The 17,816-nt window shown below is 55.8% G+C and overlaps 2 protein-coding genes across 3 annotated transcripts; both read left to right on the forward strand.

The window, feature by feature from the left end:
* Positions 1-109: 109 nt before the first annotated feature.
* Positions 110-8,346, forward strand: NDUFA13 (NADH:ubiquinone oxidoreductase subunit A13). Of its 2 annotated transcripts, none has more exons than XM_065874375.1 (5): positions 110-295; positions 5,933-6,011; positions 7,368-7,439; positions 7,866-7,939; positions 8,157-8,346. In XM_065874375.1, exons 1-5 carry the CDS (start codon positions 202-204, stop codon positions 8,270-8,272), a joined length of 435 nt encoding a protein of 144 aa, XP_065730447.1. In that variant the 5' UTR covers positions 110-201; the 3' UTR covers positions 8,273-8,346. The 2 variants fall into 2 exon arrangements, with proteins under 2 accessions (XP_065730447.1, XP_065730449.1); XM_065874377.1 differs by having other exon boundaries at positions 185-295; positions 7,866-7,935; positions 8,153-8,346.
* Positions 8,347-8,919: 573 nt separating this feature from the next.
* On the forward strand, positions 8,920-17,424 carry YJEFN3 (YjeF N-terminal domain containing 3). Its single transcript, XM_065874374.1, has 6 exons — positions 8,920-8,978; positions 12,951-13,059; positions 15,067-15,177; positions 15,414-15,527; positions 15,607-15,757; positions 17,219-17,424. The coding sequence occupies exons 1-6, from the start codon at positions 8,920-8,922 to the stop codon at positions 17,422-17,424; spliced, it is 750 nt and encodes a 249-aa protein (XP_065730446.1).
* Positions 17,425-17,816: the final 392 nt, after the last annotated feature.

A 17,816-nucleotide genomic window follows, 5' to 3' on the forward strand; every position in this document is an offset into this window, starting at 1 on the left:
TGCAGTCGATCCCGGGCCCAGCTATCTGAGCTCTCCCACGCACTGGGGTAGGCAGGTGCACCGGGGTAGGTAGGTGCACCAGCGCCCTAGGTTTCGCAGCCGTGTCCGAGACCGGCGCGGCAGCTTCCGCCACACTCATCATGGCGTTGGTCGCCGTTGCGTAACTTCCTCCCGCGACTGGAAGTGCAGGGTCCTGTAAGTATGGCGGCGTCGAAGGTGAAGCAGGACATGCCCCCGCTGGGGGGCTACGGCCCTATCGACTACAAGCGGAACCTTCCGCGTCGGGGACTGTCGGGTCAGTGTCGCCCTGCGCCGGGGTGTCAGGGTCTGGGCCTTCTGGGTGCCTGGGCGGGGTCGGGACGCCGGGGAGCCTAGCGGGCTTCAGTTTCCCTCTCCATATGACGGGAAGCGGAGTTCCAGGATCCCCAACAGCTTCAGTACTAACAATAACGACAACTGCTGCAGTTTGTCGAGCATTTATTAAGCCCTTTGCCTTCTCGGAACAGCCCAAGAGGTCGGTCCCGTTAATTATTCCCATTTTACAATTGATGAAACTGAGGTTAATTTAGCCCGCGCCGCGATCCTTCCGCCATGTTCCGGTTTCACAGGTGGGGAAACTGAGGCCCGAGAGAGGATGCGACCTCCCCACGGGGCCACCCAGAGCAAAGCTGGGGCCGAAACCCGGAATACCGAGGGAATTTAAAAGATGTTCTGAAAAAAAAATAGAAGATGTTATGTGCAGTGGTTCCTCTCTGGTGGCCCCCAACTTCAGGCTATCCCAGAATTATGTGTTCTTAAAATTGTCAAGGGTTCTAAGTAACGTTTTAAAATTTTTTATTGGGTTCAACACAAAAAAATGTAAGCGAGAAAGTAAAAGGCGCCCATACTCTGCACCCAAGGATAACAGAGAAATACAAAAAATGTAAAACGAGTTAAGAATGAATACTTTGTTGCAAGTCATTGAACTTTACATTTAACCGTGCGCATGTTGTGCAAATTACGCCTCAATTAAAAAGCAAAAAAATTCATGGGCATGGTTTCAAAAAAAAAAGTTATAATTCAGATAGTAGAAAAGTTACTGTCAGGTGAAAACTCAGGTCTTCCCCTGCCCCTTCTTGGCTTTTTTCTAATCCAGAACAAAGGTTGGCAAACGTTTTCGTAAAGAGCCAGATAAATAGTTTGTGCTTTCTCTGCCAGATGGTCTTTATCCACTATTGCTGCTTTTTTTTTTTTTGTTTTTTTGTTTTTTTGTTTTTTTGTGGTACGTGGGCCTCTCACTGCTGTGGCCTCTCCCGTTGCGGAGCACAGGCTCTGGACGCACAGGCTCAGCGGCCATGGCTCACGGGCCCAGCTGCTCCGTAGCATGTGGGATCTTCCCGGACCGGGTCATGAACCCGTGTCCCCTGCATCGGCAGGCGGACTCTCAACCACTGTGCCACCAGGGAAGCCCTATTGCTGCTTTTTTTTACAACTTTGCAAACCTAAAAGTGTTCTTAGCCCGAGGGACATACAAAAACAGGTTACAGACTAGATTTGGCACCACATGGGCACTCGACTCTAGATTCATTCCTAGATTCAACAAATATAAAGCGATCTTTGAGTCTCTTCTTGACACCCAGGTCAGTGCATTCCTCGGGTGTGTGACATGAGGTCTTTTATACATGGATAGTTCTGTGACCAGGCTGCAGAAGGACCCTAGCCCTTGGGTCTCCCTGGGCTTCCCACAGTCAGCATCTCTTTCATTTTTAAGTGACAAATGTGGCCCATATCCCGGTCCTCTTCCAGTTAATAATACAGCAGTGCCTCCCGTGTGCCTCAGATACCACCAGTTGGGGTTGGGTCTCCCATCACAGCCCTTGACACCAACTTTCATTGCAGCACATACAGACCCACCCCAGTCTTTCCTGGTTGCAGAGGGGTGAGGAATATAAGACCACATTCCTTTCTGGGATGTGGTCTTCGTTTATGTACCTGCATTTAGTAATTGTTGAGTGCATCCGTGGTGCTGGGCTATGTACTGAGGAGTTCACTGTTTAGCTGAGGAGACAGACACATCACTCCATAATTTCCCATTATGGTCAGTGCCGAGGCCTAGGATAACTGGGGCTTGCTTTAGCCAGAATGGGCGAAAGGACCTCTCTGAAAAGGATTTCCCCAGGCAGAGGGAACAGTAAATGCAAAGGCCCTACAGTCTGTCTTGCACCCTGCCCTCGTCCTCTGTCCTCCAGCCTTATCCACAGCTGCTCTCTCCCAATCAGTCTTGCTCTTGTCAAGGCACCGTGGCCCCAAGCCTGGCACCGACTCCCCTTTTCTCTGCGTGGCCCACTCAGCGCCAACATCCCAGAACATGCCAAGCTGGCTCAGGCCGCCTTTAATCCATGCTGCTACCGAAGTGACTGCTACCCCCACCTTTTCTCTTTATCTCTCACCCCCAGCTCTCCTCTCTCCACTCCCACCTGCACCCAGTGAGTGGCCCTTTCTTTTTTTCTGGTATCTTTAACATTTTTATTGAGATTCACATGCCATACCATACGGTTCACCCATTTCATGTGTACAGATCACCAATTTTGAGTCTATTCACAGTTATGCAACCATCGCCATGATCTAAATTTACAACATTTTCATCACCCCAAAAAGAAATGCTCTACCCGTTAGCAGTCACTCCACATTCTCTCCCAGCCCGACAAGCTAGTGCTTTCTGTCTCTGTGGATTTGCCTCTCATATAAATGGCATCATTCACTCTGTGTCCTTTTTGTGTGACTTTTCGCAGCACGTTTTTTTTTTTTTTTTTGCGGTACGTGGGCCTCTCACTGTTGTGGCCTCTCCCGTTGCGGAGCACAGGCTCCGGACACACAGGCCCAGCGGCCATGGCTCACGGGCCTAGCCACTCCGCGGCATGTGAGACCTTCCCGGACCGGGGCACTAACCGATGTCCCCTGCATCGGCAGGCGGACTCTCAACCACTGCGCCACCAGGGAAGCCCTCGCAGCACGTTTTTAATGCTTATGTTGTAGTGTTTCAGTGCTTCGTTCTTTTTTATGGCTGAATAATACTCTTGTATGGATGGACCACATTTTGTGTGTCCATTTACCACTTGTTGGACATTTGAGTCGTCTCCACCTTTTGGCTGTTACGAAGAGTGCTGCTGTGAACATTCCTGTACAGGTTTCTGTGTGAACATATGTTTCCTTTCTCTGAGGTGGAGTGGAATTGCTGGGTCATATGGTAACTCCCTATTTAACATTGTGAGGAACTGCCAGACTGTTCCCAAATTGGCTGTACCATTTTACGTTCCCACCTGCAATGTACGGGAGTTCGAGTTTCTCTGCATCTGGACAACACTAATTACTTTCCATTTAAAAAAGTTTTAGCCATCCTAGTAGGTGTGAGGTGGTATCTAGTGTGGCTTTGATTTGCATTTCCCTGGGGAGTAACGATGTTGAACATCTTTTCATGTGATTTTTGGCCATTTGTATAGCTTCCTTGAAGAAATTTCTATTCAAATCCTTTATGCATTTTTAATTGGGTGGTTAGTCATTTTATTATTGAGCTTTAAGAGTTCTTTATATATTTTGGATACCATTCCCTTATCAGGTATATGATCTGCAAATACTTTCTTCCAGTCTGTGGGTTGTCTTTTCAGCTCATTGATGGTGTCATTTGCAGCACAAAAGTTTTAAATTTCGACGAAGTCCAGTTCTGTTTTTTCTTTTGTCACTTGTGCTTCTGGTGTCATATCTAAGAAGCCATTGCCTTATCCAGGGTCACAGAGAATGACTTCTCTGTTTTCGAAGAGTTTTATGTTTTAGCTCTCAGTACATTGAGGTCTTTGATCCATTTTGAGTTAATTTTTGTGTATGGAGGGAGGAAGGAGCACACTTCTTTTGCATGTAGCTATCCAGTGGTCCAATTTGCTGAAAAGACTGTTCTGTCCCCATTGAATTATCTTGGCACCCTCGTCCAAAATCAATTGACCATAAATGTGAGGGTTTATTTCTGGATGCTCAGCTCTGTTCCATCAATGTACATGTCTATCCTTATGCCAGGGCACACTGTCTTGTACACACAGCTGCGTGATAAGTTTGAAGAGTCCTCCAACCTTGTTCTTCTTTTTCAGAATTGTTTCAGCTATTCTGGTCCCTTGCATTTCCATATGAATTTCACGATCTGCTTGTCAATTTCTGTGGGACTGGGGGCGGGAAGGTTGGGATTCTGATGGGGACTGTTGAATCTGTACCTCAGTTTGGAGAGTGCTGCCATCTGAACAATGTTAAGTTCCGATCCATGGACACAGGATGCGTTTCTATTCATTCAGGTCTTCTTTACACGTGGCCCGCACCCCCTTCTGGACATGCCCCTCGTTGGCCTCTCCCACCAGACTGGCAGCTCTGGAGGCACAGACACCCCCTGAAGGCCTGGGGCCTCGGCCTCACCGCTGTCAATGAGGAGTAGATGAGTTAGAGCTGCATCATCTTAAAGGCCACCTTACCTTAGTCTTGGAATTTATCTTACAGATGGGCCCACACATGGGTGCCCAATGTTGAGGGCAAGAGGTCCTCACAAAGACAGTCTCTCAGTCTTTTCCCTGGGGCTGGGTCGGAAGAAGCAGCCCCGGGCCTCTCTGCAGCTGTTGCAAATAACGGGCAGCTCTGATGAAACACTCGCACCCAATGGAAAGAACGTTGAGTGCCCAACACAGGTGGTCAGCCATTGTGGGAGAGCCACGAGTGCACTACGGACTGGTCCTGGGCACTCGGCCCTCTCAGGAGAAGTCCTACTTCTGAGCACAGGAACCACGGTGCCCTCGCTACCTTGTCCCCCAGAACATGGAAGTGCCTTACCCTGAGCTCATGTTTTTAACAGGTTGAACTAAAGGGATTAAAAAATTGAGCCAGTTTTTCATTTACCTCTGGGTCCAACAGAGGTGCCAGAGGAGGCTTGTGCTGGAGATGAGCTGAAGAAGAAGAAAGAGCCCCCACTTTGTCCCCCCACGAGTCCCAGGAAGTGGCTTTACCCACCATTTGCCGGTCTTTTACTGGGTGTTAAATGGAGCTCGGTCTGGCTGAGCTTGTCAATTCATCCCAGCAACCACGAGTTCTGTCCAGAGGAGAGACTGAGGCTTGAAAGATGAGGTGGTGCAGGACGAGCCAGCCCCAGCCAGGCCCCAAGCGTCCAGACCTCCCTGAAGACCCCAGCAGGCCCACGGCCTGTCAGTCAGAATTACAGCACAGGTGCCCACGGGTTCTCAGTAAATATTCATTTCAGCCTCTGTCTCCTGGGGTCCCGGGAAGGGGCTCCACCCCACTGGGCCGGGAGGAAGCAGCACCTGGGAGCCCAGGGGGTGGCTGGGCAGCCCCTGCAGGGCACTGCCTGCCTCCAGCAGCCCCATCCAGCCCCCTGTGGGCAGCACACAGGGAGGTGGCCCAGGCAGCCGGGACCCGGCATGGACACCGTCCTTCCCCACGGGGACCAGCTGGCTGAAGGGAACCAAACCACCTTCTCGTCAGTGGCGGGGCCAGGGCCACCCAGCCGTAAACGTTTAGGCCCTCAGGCTCTCTCATAGTCTCTGCCCGTCCTGTACCTTCCAGGAACCCTGGCATGGGGGCAGAGGTGTAGCAGCCTCGCAGCCTGGTGCCCCTGCCCGCAGAGTGGGTGAATGGGATAAAGAGTGGGCTGCAGCTGTGGGGGAGGGGGTGTCCAAGGGAGGGGGCCAGTGGACTTTCCACAGAGACAACAAAAAGTAGTCTGAAAAAATAGGTATTAGAGATGGTACCGGCCGTCTCTGGCAGGGGGTTCGTGAGGGCTTTTGCCTTCTCCCTCATTCATGTTACTGGAGTATTTGCACAGTGAGTGGGTTATGCTTCAGGAGAAGAAAGGACAAGGTGGCCTGTCCCGCGTGCAGGTGCTGAGCAGCGCCCCCTCTCCCCACAGGCTACAGCATGTTCGCCGTGGGCATCGGGACCTTGCTCTTTGGGTACTGGAGCATGATGAAGTGGAACCGCGAACGCAGGTAGACCCTGTGCTGGTGAGGATGGGAGGGTGGGCACGTGTGCCTGTGGACTTAGTGTACCTCGGGGCCCCTTTTCAACTCCTCAGGCCTCAGGGGGTGCAGGCCCTGACACAGCAAGTCGATTTCTGGGCTTTACCCTCAAGGAATGACTGACTAGTAAGCAAGAAGCTCGCCGCCAGATGTTTGCTGGGTGCCCTTGACCTCCACCACTGGGTACCCGAGGGTCCACGTTAGCATAGCAGAGGTGGAGGTGGAGGGACAGGCCCGTGATGCACTCTCTTAGTGGGTTTTTGTCTTTTTGTGGGTGGTGACCGGGCAATGGTGATATAAAGGCTTAAAAAGCAGATCATGCAAGATAGTGGCCGGGCCAGCCATACAGGGCCTGAGGGACCCAGGTCTGCAACGGCCTTGGCTGGGACTCTGGCCGCCTCTGAGCTTGCCGGACGCCCCGCCACGTGGCTCCTTCTCAGTGGCTCCCAACGAGCTAGGCCCCTCCACCCTCTCCCACTCTGTGTCCTGTGTCCTTAGCACCCACCTTGAGCTTGCCCACCCCCAGCACAGGTGGTGCTGGAGAAGGCCTAGCAAGTGCAGGGAGCTCAGCATTGTGGAGTGAACTCAGCAGCACCTGGTGGGTGCTGGACGCTAGGGCCGCCACACTGGACAGGCAAGACCAGGCCCAGTCTCCCAGAGGGACCCAGTAGTAACCACGGTGTGTGACTGTGGTGAGGGCAGCAGCCTGGAGCGGGGCTGCTACCCTGGGTCCTGGGGGATGGGGAGGGGGTGGGAGGGTTGAGGTGGGGGCTGACGTTCACCCAGACCCTTCCTTGTGCTGCTGTGAGATTTCTGGTGATGAGGGGACAGGGCCGGAGGCCACTCCCTGGGCCACATCATTGGGCATCGCTCTCCCCACACCTCCCAGCACAGATGGGGCTGGTGGCTTGGAGATGCCAAAAAGCAGGGAGAAGAAAGGAGCTGCCCATGATGCTTGCTCCCCCACGGCTACCTTGCGGTGAAAGTGACGTGATTTTGTAAAGTCCAGAACCCCGTGATGAACGTTCCCCACAGTTCACTGCAATCATCAGGCCCGGGCTATTTTTAGGGTTTAAAAAAAAGTTTTGCACTGAAAAGAAAGTGTGAAGCCAGCACTCTTGTGGACTGACGCCGCCTGTGTCAACTGCATGCCCCCCTCATCCCCCATCTCAGGCTGCCGGTGGGCAGAGCCCACTGCCCAAGCCCTTCCCCCTTGCTTGCCTCTCCCCCAAACCCCTTTCCAGGGTAATGCATGTCCAAGGGCCTCATCATCTGCCCCCCATCCCACCATGGTCTGATCTGAGTGTTGGTTTTGGGGTTTCACAGGCGCCTGCAGATCGAGGACTTCGAGGCCCGCATTGCACTGATGCCTCTGTTGCAGGCAGAGAAGGACCGGAGGTGTGCTGCTGGGGCCAGGGTCGGGAGGTTACAGGCCTGAGTGCTGCAGCCTGCAGCGTGGGATAAGGCCAGAACACACACGGGGACCGACAGCCATGACCTTGTACGTGGCTCCAGGGGATACCCTCGTCCTTGGAGAGGGCCCCAAACTTGATTTGCAGCAGAGACCCAAGAGAGAATGGAAGGGCTTCTGGAGGAGGGGGCATTGGGGCCGGGCAGGAGGACAGTAAGAGTCTGCCAGTGGAAGAAAGGAAAGAAGAGGGAAAAAAAAAAAAAAAAAAAAAAGAAGAGGGGTCAGCATGCGCAGAGTTGAAAGCTGCAGGAGGTGATGGGGAGGTGGGGCAGGGACACATTTGGCAGGTTTGTTCGGCAAGGGCCCCTCAGGGTGGTCAGGCCTGTCCCCCACCTCCCACCCTGTCCCTGCAGGGTTCTCCAGATGCTTCGGGAGAACTTGGAGGAGGAGGCGATCGTTATGAAGGACGTGCCGGATTGGAAGGTGGGTCCTCAGCAGGGAGGGCGGGGGTCTAGGCCACTGCAGAAACGCAGCCTCCCACAGAAAACCTGGGGCCAAGGGGTAGTGGATGTCAAGTGCCAGAAGGGGAAGGCAGTTTTGGGTGTAGGCACAGTGGCTGCCAGGCCTGGTGGGGTCCCAGCAGGCTGCATGGGCCTAAGGGGTTAGCTGCACCGCCACCCATACCCTTCTGTCCCCTCAGGTAGGCGAGTCTGTGTTCCACACAACGCGCTGGGTGACCCCCATGATGGGCGAGCTCTACGGGCTGCGCACGAACGAGGAGATTCTCCGCGCCACCTATGGCTTCAGGTGGTACACGTAGGCACCTGTGCCCTTCAGACCACTGGACCCCTACTCCCTCCCTACCAGGAGAGAATAAACGCTCTGGAGACTGGCCTGCCTGTGTCCTAGGGACTGAGTGATTGGGGGTTGGGGGCTACGGGGTGTCACAGGAGGTGCAGGGACTAAGCAGAAGATGCCAGTGGCATGGCCCCTGGATCACCCTTTAGCATCGGCTACCAAATATGCCTGGACTTTTTCCTACCTTTTCTGAAACCCTGCTTGTCAGCAGCCAACCCCTTCAGACTGGGGGGCTTCTCCACCTGGGTACGGGGTGGGTGGGTGACCTGCATAGGAGAGCACCGGGGTGGAGAGGGGCGCAGCACAGGCGGGTCCCCTCACTCCTAAGCCAGGATCCCATAGCAGGGGTAACCGGCCCGTCGCTGCCCCTCCAGACTTTGTTTTCTTGCCAATATTCGCAACTCTGGGATTCCCGCCATCCTCTGAGGCAGCAGTGGGGTTAAGTCCACTTGCACCTACCGACCAACGGCTGTGCACAGCGCCTTCGCGGCGTCTCCTGATTGGCGGACACACGGTGGGCGGGAGGAGAGAGGACGCCCCCTCTGCCCAGGGATGCACTTAAAAGGCTTTGGTGGTGGTGGTTGCCTGCGCGCCCAGATCACCTCCGCCATGAGCAGCGCGGTTGGCCCGGACCTAGCGGAGGCACCCAAGGAGCGGTGTTTCCTCAGGTCAGCCGGGGGCGGGGGGAGAGGGACGGGAGGCTGGGGCATGGCTGGAAGAGGGCCTGGGGGGCCAGGGGCTGTAGATCAGAGGCAAAGGCATGGCCGGGATGGGGGGGCAGGGAGAATCCCAGGCCCATCCGCATTTCACTGGAGAGACAGCCTGCAGCTGCCGGCACCTCCAAAGCTGCGTTACCGGGGAAACGGCATCTGCAGCGGCCCGCCCGTCATAAATTACTCATCAGCACCACTGGTTGCTCCCCCATTACCCACAGCCTAAGCAGGGCCCGCTTCCCCTTTCCATCTTTCCCAGGGACCCTGGAGCCCATGCCCCTTGTCTCCCATCCGGGAAGAGCTGAGCTCTTTTAGCTCCTCAAATGCTCACACCCTCCTTGATAGTGCGCCTGCTACCAACCCCTTGTTCAGAGAAGAAAACTGAAGGCTGGGGAGGGAAGCCACTGGCTGAGCTAGGGCTAAAGTGATTTTTAAATACATGGGGCCACTTGCCAGTGGGCTGATGAATTTGGGGTCTGGAGCTGGCAGCTCTGGTTGTGCCTTCCACCTTGTCCTAAGTCATCCTCTTGTGTCCTCTAAGCGCTTGTGACATGGGACCCCAAGCAGGGCTGTAGACCTCACTGTAAACCAGACCCCACAGTCCTTTGTGCGGCCACCTGCCCACTGTCCACTCAGCCCCTCTTCTCAAGGCAGATCCTGTGCAGCGACTGGCTGATGTCCAGACTCGGCGAGAGACCCAGCACATGCTAGGCAGGGGGAAGAAAGTGTTTTAGAAGCTGGAGCTGTGACTTCACCTGGTGTGGGGGATGGGGGGGCCTCAGATGCCAACTAAGGAGTGATGGGGTGCTGTGTGTTGGGTGGGAGTGGAACACGGGGAGAGGAGGCTGAGATGAGAGACATAATGGGGGGCATGTAAGTAAGGTGAGGAATTTGAATATTCTCTGAACACTGGGGACCCATAAGAAGGTTTGGGACAGGGGGTGGTGAAATCTGGTGTTCAAGTTTTCAAAGCCCCCTCGGCTTGTGTTGAGTTTGGGGGGATGTGACTGCAGTAGGCAGCCAGGTGAGCAATGATGAAGGGCTGGTGGGCAGAGGCACGAGGGTGGAGAGAAGCAGATGGAGCTGAGAAAGCAGGGAGTGTGTGGCACAGGCACCCTAGCCTCAGAGCTTCATCTCTAAAAAGCCCCCTCCTGGAGCATTTTGCCCCTTCTGGGGCTGGTGGGCAAATCCCAGGACCTCACAGCTCCTCTCATCTGGGGGCTGAGGTTGGGAGAAGCAAGAGGCACCCTCATAAACTGAGCACCGTCCCCCAGTCCCATAACAGTTCTGCCCTATCCCCTTCCCTGCCCAGAGCAGCTGCTGCCCCTACCCTCAGGCTCCTAAGCCTGGACTGCCCTCTGCCTGTGGAGTCCCGGTTATCTCTCCAGTGACCGGTTAGGCAGGAAGATAAGGTTCCAAGTGGAGGCCAGAGGCCAAAGCTTTGGAACAGAGAAAGAAGAGGAATGCATGATCCTCCCCCAGCCCTCCTGCGGGGGCAACAGAGCTGTCACAAGGTGAAGATAGAGGAATGAGCCATATTCTGCCTGCCTGCCTGTGCTGGGTCTTTGTTGCTGCTCGCAGGCTTTCTCTAGTTGCGGGGCTACTCTTCGTGGAGGTGTGTGGGCTTCTTATTGCGGTGGCTTCTCGTTGCGGAGCACGGGCTCTAGGCACGCGGATTTCAGTAGTTGTGGCGCGCGGGCTCTAGAGCACAGGCTCAGTAGTTGTGGCACATGGGCTTAGTTGCTCCGCGGCACGTGGGATCTTCCTGGACCAGGGCTCGAACCCGTGTCCCCTGCACTGGCAGGCGGATTCTTAACCACTTCGTCACCAGGGAAGCCCCACCACATTCTTAAAGCGCCTTCGACATTCTTTCTTGGGAGCTGGGCCGGCCTGTCCTGGGGGCGCTCTTCATCTGGCCCCACCATGAGGTCTGTTTCCCCACCCGGTCCTTCAACCTCCTGCAGCATCAGCCGCAGACAACCTGGGAGTTGCATCTGGCTCTGCTCGCTGGGGTGACAAGGCTCGTCACCTTGCCCTAAGCCTCCATCTTCCCCATCTGTGTGGGACCCTGAAGTATCTTTCTGACCAAGTTTCTCAGCCTCGCTCTCTCTGCCTCTCTTCTGTCCCTTGAACCTGCCAAGTTCATTTCCACCACAGGGCCTCGGCCCTCACTGTTCTTGCCACCTAGATTACCTCCCACAGCACTCCAGGCCAGCTCCTCCAGGAAGCCCTCCCTGACTCCCCATCGCATAGCAATGCTTGCTTCCCACCTCCACCCCTCCTGCCACCTGGCTTGGTCACACTGTACAATTGGCTAGAAGGTTGTGGTCTCCTGCTCACAGAATCAAAAAAAGGAACCTCAGGGTTCATCCCAACAAACCTCTACCCATCTGTAGGTCTCCCTCTGCTTTGCTCACACCCCATCCGTGGCTCTGGAGACAGACACCAAGGGTAGAAGGCTCAGTTTTCCAACTTGCTTCCTACATGACTCTGGGGAAACCATCTTATTTATCTGAGTTGTTATATGTTCTTCCAACTCTTCTGGGCCTGGTCCTTTTACGATAATAATAATAATGATAATACCCTAATAACAATTATTATCATTACACTCTAGGGTGTGCTGAGCTGGGGGCAAGTGCAGTTCCCCAGCTGGAAGGGGTCCTGGCTATGGGAAGCTGGCATCAGGCTATAGACCCTGCCCAGCTGCTCCAGCCCCTGATTCTGTAGTGAAGAACGTCTTCCAGTCCTCAATGCCAACCAGCCAGCTCTTCCTCTCTGTAGCCACCAAGCCCAGACCAAGGCCAGCTTGGGCCCTGCTCTTAGAAGGACCCAACACTTGGTTTAATGCTCTGCCATCACCATCTTAAAACTCTTAATAATTATTGATCAAGGGGCCCCACATTTGCATTTTGCACTGGACGTTGAAAATTAGCCTGTCCTGCCTTCTCTTTTGCAAGGCTCAGAGAGGTGAGACGGACCTCAGTCACTCACTGAGCTGGGGGCTGAGCTTCACCTCAAGCACTTTGGCTCCATTTCTCTGGCCACAATTATTGAATTTTATCACTGTCCCTGAAAGAGGGATCACCAATGAGTCTCATAGCTGCAGGCGCCACATCCACCTCCCCATGTGAGCCATCAAACTCTGCTGCCTTGGACTTCCCTGGTGGCGCAGTGGTTAAGAATCCGCCTGCCGATGCAGGGGACACGGATTCTTGCCCTGGTCCGGGAAGATCCCACATGCCGCGGAGCAACTAAGCCCACGCGCCACAACTACTGAAGCCCCCGCGCCTAGAGCCCGTGCTAGGCAACAAGAGAAGCCACCACAATGAGAAGGCTGCACACCGCAATGAAGAGTAGCCCCTGCTCGCCGCAACTAGAGAAAGCCCGCGCGCAGCAACGAACACCCAACGTGGCAAACAAAACAAAACAAAACAAAACTCTGCTGCCTTTAACACCCTCCTCCCCACAGGCACCCCCGGTCCAGTTGACCTCCAGTGTCCTAGAATCCTTTCAGTGGTTTTCACTGCCTGAAATCCATGCGTCACCTCCAACAACTAAGTCCTTCATGCTCTATTCCCCCCTCTGGGTTCCTCTTGCCTTGGGGGCTGGGGGCATCTGGGTGAGGCTCTATATCCCATGCTTTGGGGCAATAGAACCAACATGCACTGCCATGCACTTCTTCTACCACCAGAGAGCTCCCGCGCCTCAGGCTTGTGCTCAAAACTCCCGCAGCCTTCCAGGCTTCAGTTCAACGGTGTGCACGATGGATGAGGAAACTGAGGGTCTTCGGCTCTGGGCACGGGGTGGGGGTGGCATCCGGGCCTGGCTCAGAGCATTGGTGGCACATTTCTGGCTCCAGCTGAGTCTCTGTCTCTAAGTCTTTCCGTCTCTCTGTGTCTGAGCATTTCTCCCCACTCTGACCCCCAGCACAGCCGAGGCAGCTGCCCTGGAGCGGGAGTTGCTGGAAGATTATCGCTTCGGGCGGCAGCAGCTGGTGGAGTGGTGCGGCCATGCTAGTGCCGTGGCTGTGACCAAGGTACCTGACCCCTGATCCTCAACCTTGACCCCAACCAGATGGCCAGCTCACCAGAGTGGAGGCCTAGCTGCATGACCCCCATGGCCAGGATGGTCATTTCTGCCCTCAAGAAGCCCCTCTTTGCTTGGGGCCACCCCAGCCCATCACTCAGATGGGGAAACTGAGGTCCAAAGAAGATCATCACTGGCCCAGGCCAGTGTGTTAATGAGCGTCAGGACAGAGACGGGGGTCCCTACAGATGTGGAGGCAACCACAGAGATGGGTCTGGGGCCCTTGACTGCCTGCCTCTGCCACCTCCTGGGTCTTGAGCAGAGGGGACGTCAGTTCCTGAAGTCTGAGCACCCGCAAACAACTCCCAGCCACAGGTGGGGGAACTGAGGCCCAGAGGTGGGGAGGGGTCTGCACAGGGCCCTGGGGGGTTGGAAGTAGAGCTATGTTTGGCTCTGGAGCAAACCCCCAGGCCTCGAGGTGCCTGCAAGAGATGCAAGAATAATAGCAATGACGATACTACTGTCCAGTGTTTCGTGTCATGTTGCCAGACCACGGTGGGCCTCAGTTTCCTCCTCTGAAAAAGGGTAATAAACTGACACCAATTAATAAACACAAATGCCTTAAGAAAGTGCCTGATCGAGTCAGGGCTCCAGCACGTAACCCTTTTCCTCTTCCTCCCCTTCTTCCTCCTCTTCTTATTACTGCTGTGTACTTTTTTTTTTTTTTTTTGTGGTACGCGGGCCTCTCACTGTTGTGGCCTCTCCCGTTGCGGAGCACAGGCTCCGGCACGAACCCATGTCCCCTTCATCGGCAGGCGGACTCTCGACCACTGCACCACCAGGGAAGCCCACCACTGTGTACTTTTAAAAAAACTTAATATCTTTACGTTGCCCAATTGTCTTTTAACTTAAATGTTGCTAGTTCCAAGTGAAACAGATCCTGAGTGAGATGCTCAGAGGAAAAGAGAACAATGAAAATCAAAGCCACAAAAGCAAACCCAGTGTAGTAAACTCACGCCTGACCATTGATGACCAACCGTCCAGTTTTTGCGCTGAAAGCTCTGTGTTTGTCCAGAGGCCCCTTGGTCCTAGCCAGCTGGATGTTATCACTCTCCCCGACTTGGTTGCGGGTCTGGGGCTCTGGGCATGGCGTGGTGGGGTCATAGGTAGGACCAGGTTGGGTCAGGACCTTGCTGAGGCCCTGGGGAGGAGACTCAAAAAGGAAATAACTTTCCCTCTGTGTGGTTGGAGGTTAGAGTATAGTTGGGCCCCCTGGAGCCACCCTGGGCCTGGTAGAGACCCCACAAGCATGTCGGAGCCATTGTTACTCCCATTCGATAGAGGCTGGGGAAGGAGAGTGAGCTGAGGCCAAGCAGAGAGTCAGGGTAGGTCTGAGACTCTTAACTTCTGCGTTAAAGAGAGGGAGATACACAGAGACAGAGAGGAGAGTCTGAGAGATACAGAGATGGAGAGAAAGAGAGACACAGAGGCGAAGACAGAAATGAGAGAAACAGATGAGGAGAGACACGTAGAGAGTCTGAGAGATACAGAGAGAAAGACAGGGAGGTGAAGACAGAGGCCAACACAGAGGGACAGACGGAGAGAGACAGGGTATGGCGCGTTGGAAAAATACCCCCCTCCCCTACTCCCTCCAGCTTTGGGGCCTCCGGGAGGGACGGACGCCTGGAAACATGAGCGGTGGGAGGGACAGCCACTGCAGTGGAAAAAGGTGGAAGAATGTCTGCAACTCAGGCCGAGAATAAACAAACCGCACTCTGGGCTCGGGTGGTGGCAGGAGGCACGTTTTTCTGCTTGGGCTTGGCAGAGCCTGAGGCAAGGACTCTGGGTCTCCAACAAGGAAACTGAGGCCCCCAGAGGCCCCAGCCCCTCTCCTCCCGTCCTGTCCTCTTGCCTCCAGGGCCGAGCCCTATCCCATCCTCTACTCCAGGCCTCAGTTTCCCCACTGGAGTAAGAAGTTCCGAACGCCATGCCTTTGCCTTTGCTGTGCCCCTGCCAGGTGTTCCCTTTGCCTGCCCACTCCCGGAAGCAGAGGACGGTGCTAGTCGTGTGCGGCCCGGAGCAGAATGGGGCAGTGGGGCTGGTCTGTGCCCGGCACCTGCGGGTGTTTGTGAGTAGCAAGAATTTCCTTGGCCTCTCAGGGTCACACTCCCAACCCATCCTTGAAAAAAATTTGCTTCCTCCGCTTATTAGTGTCCCAGGGGGAGGATGAGGCATGTCAGGTTACAGAATATGCCCAGTGCTTGTGCCAGGCAGTGTCTGCTGCCTGGTACCCAGATCTGGGGACAGAGGCCCAGTGGGGAGCCTGGGAGGGCCCCATTGCTGACCCCTTCCCACTCCCCACAGGAGTACGAACCAACCATCTTCTACCCCACACGCTCACTGGACCCGCTGCACCGGGACCTAACTACCCAGTGTGAGAAGATGGACATCCCCTTCCTGTCCTATCTGCCCACGGAGGTCAGCTCGGGTGGCAACTGAGGGGGTTGGTGGGGGACAGTGCCCCAAGATCGCCCCCTGAGCCTGCCTGCCCTCCCAGGTCCAGCTCATCAACAACGCCTACAGACTGGTGGTGGACGCCGTGCTGGGCCCCGGTGTGGAGCCGGGCAAGGTCGGGGGCCCCTGCATGCGTGCACTGGCCACGCTCAAGCTACTGTCCATCCCCCTCGTGAGCCTGGACATTCCCTCAGGCATGTCAGGTGGAGTGGGGGGCATGAGGATCTGGAGGGCTTGGGTGGAGGTCCCTGTACCCTGGCTTCTGGTGGTCCCAGCCTGTCTGCCCACTCTGAGCCTCAGTTTCCCCAGCATGGATGGATCCTGCACTCTGGGTGAGGCTGAGGGTCATGTCCATCCCTCGGATGGGGAGTACCCAGGCTGGTGCCCGTGTGACCCTGGGTCCCCTCCCCCCACACCCGGCACAGTGTGCCCGCTGCCCACCCTGGCCCAGTCACCCGGGGCAGACGTGAGCTCACTCGGCAAAGGCCCCGCTCATCCTGGCCACCGCCCCAGGCCTGTTGGAGCCATTAGGCAATGGGCAGAACGGAACAAACAGCTGCTGGCCAGCCAGACCCTCCATGGGGGTGGCCAGACTCAGGGGGACATCACCCGGCTTACAAGACCCCAGGGTCATACCAGCAGGATGCCACAGAGCTGGGGGTGGTGTCTAAGGGAGGAGGTGGTCTGAGGGGAGAGGCTGCAAGCTCTTGTCTGAACAGATAGCCTTGGACAGAGAGGGTCTCCCTGTTAGGTCAGAAGGGCTTATTAGTGGCCCCTAGTCTGAGGGTGGAGGCTCATTTGAGGGATGGCAGAGGCTACAACCCAGTGAGGGAGGGGGCAGGGTCCTGCCAAGTCGTCTGAAGGTGAAGGCAGGGATGTCAGGTCAGAGGGGAGAGTCTCTAGTCAGAGGCAGGAGGCTGGCTGCTCAAGTTGGGAGGGGCGGGGGGCACATCTTGTCAGAGGCAAGAACCTGGGGCAAAGAGACAGGTCTGATGGGGTAGGCTTGCCTGAGGATGGTGGCAAGTCTGTCCCCTGAGTAGAGAGTGGGGATCTGGGAGGAGGCTGGGAGGTCTGGGTGGAAAGAGACTTTAGTTTAAGTAGGGGAGCTCAGGATTGATAGGCAGGGAGGTATAGAGACGGCAGACGCAGAGGTCTGATTGGGAAAGGGCAGCACGTATAAATGAGGTCGTCTGAAGGCAGAAGCTCTGGTCAGAGGAGGAGGGAAACATCTCCGGGGAGCGGGGAGAAACTGGCCTGAGGGCAGAGGCTCAGTTTTTTGTTTTTTTTTTTTTTTTTCCGGTACGCGGGCCTCTCACTGTTGTGGCCTTTCCCGTTGCGGAGCACAGGTTCCGGACGCACACGCTCAGCGGCCATGGCTCACGGGCCCAGCCGCTCCGCGGCATGTGGGATCTTCCCGGACCGGGGCACGAACCCGTGTCCCCTGCATTGGCAGGCGGACTCTCAACCACTGCGCCCCCAGGGAAGCCCCCAGAGGCTCAGTTTTATGGGAGGCAGGTCTGACCAAACTCATGGGTCAGAGCAGAGGCTGTGTCTGATGGGGAAGGGGAAGTGGGTGATGGGGCAGCAGGTCTCTTGTCTGAGAGCGAGCACCCCTCCCAGCTCCTGATCCCCGCCTCCCATCCTTCCTCCCTCAGGCTGGGACCCAGAGACCGGCGGCGACGCCGAGGACGGGCTACGACCCGACGTGCTCGTATCGCTGGCGGCGCCCAAGCAATGCGCCGGCCGCTTCTCCGGGCGCCACCACTTCGTGGCCGGCAGGTTCGTGCCCGACGACGTGCGCCGAAAGTTCGCTCTGCGCCTGCCGGGGTACACGGGCACCGACTGCATCGCGGCGCTTTGACAGCCACCCGTGCCCACGCGGCTTGGGCCCGCGCCAATAAACACACGTACCACCGCCACCTCGCCTGGGCCTCCTCTGTGCGCGGGGTCTGGCGCGGGGGTGGGGAAGCTCAGGGAGGAACTTCCCACCGGTCCCCTGGTGGCCCCAAGGCGGGAGGGATGGAGGGCAGACGTGAATGGACTTCTTGCTGGCCTCGGAGAAAACTGGAGCCAGAAGAGTGGAGGGTAGATTCAAGGTGGGATTTCCAGGCTGCTCAGGGTGGCCTAAAGCCAATAGAATCGAAGTTACACCCGATGGAGGATTTCTAGCCGCCTAAAGGGCGGCTTAAACATTGAAGGTTCGGACAGCTTCAGGCTCGATTCCAGGAGGCACTTCCCGACGTGGAGAACAGA

The sequence above is a fragment of the Phocoena phocoena genome, chromosome 3 (genome assembly GCF_963924675.1).
Source record: "Phocoena phocoena chromosome 3, mPhoPho1.1, whole genome shotgun sequence".
NCBI classification, from domain to species: Eukaryota; Metazoa; Chordata; class Mammalia; order Artiodactyla; family Phocoenidae; genus Phocoena; species Phocoena phocoena.

Excerpts from the sequence above, each read along its gene's own strand:
- YJEFN3 (XM_065874374.1), top strand. The coding sequence starts at position 8,920 with ATGAGCAGCGCGGTTGGCCCGGACCTAGCGGAGGCACCCAAGGAGCGG. Across the intron at positions 13,060-15,066 it reads GTGCCGTGGCTGTGACCAAG|GTGTTCCCTTTGCCTGCCCA; the intron begins GTACCTGACCCC and ends TGCCCCTGCCAG. Across the intron at positions 15,178-15,413 it reads CCCGGCACCTGCGGGTGTTT|GAGTACGAACCAACCATCTT; the intron begins GTGAGTAGCAAG and ends CACTCCCCACAG.
- NDUFA13 (XM_065874375.1), top strand. The coding sequence starts at position 202 with ATGGCGGCGTCGAAGGTGAAGCAGGACATGCCCCCGCTGGGGGGCTAC. Across the intron at positions 296-5,932 it reads TCCGCGTCGGGGACTGTCGG|GCTACAGCATGTTCGCCGTG; the intron begins GTCAGTGTCGCC and ends CTCTCCCCACAG. Across the intron at positions 7,440-7,865 it reads CAGGCAGAGAAGGACCGGAG|GGTTCTCCAGATGCTTCGGG; the intron begins GTGTGCTGCTGG and ends CTGTCCCTGCAG.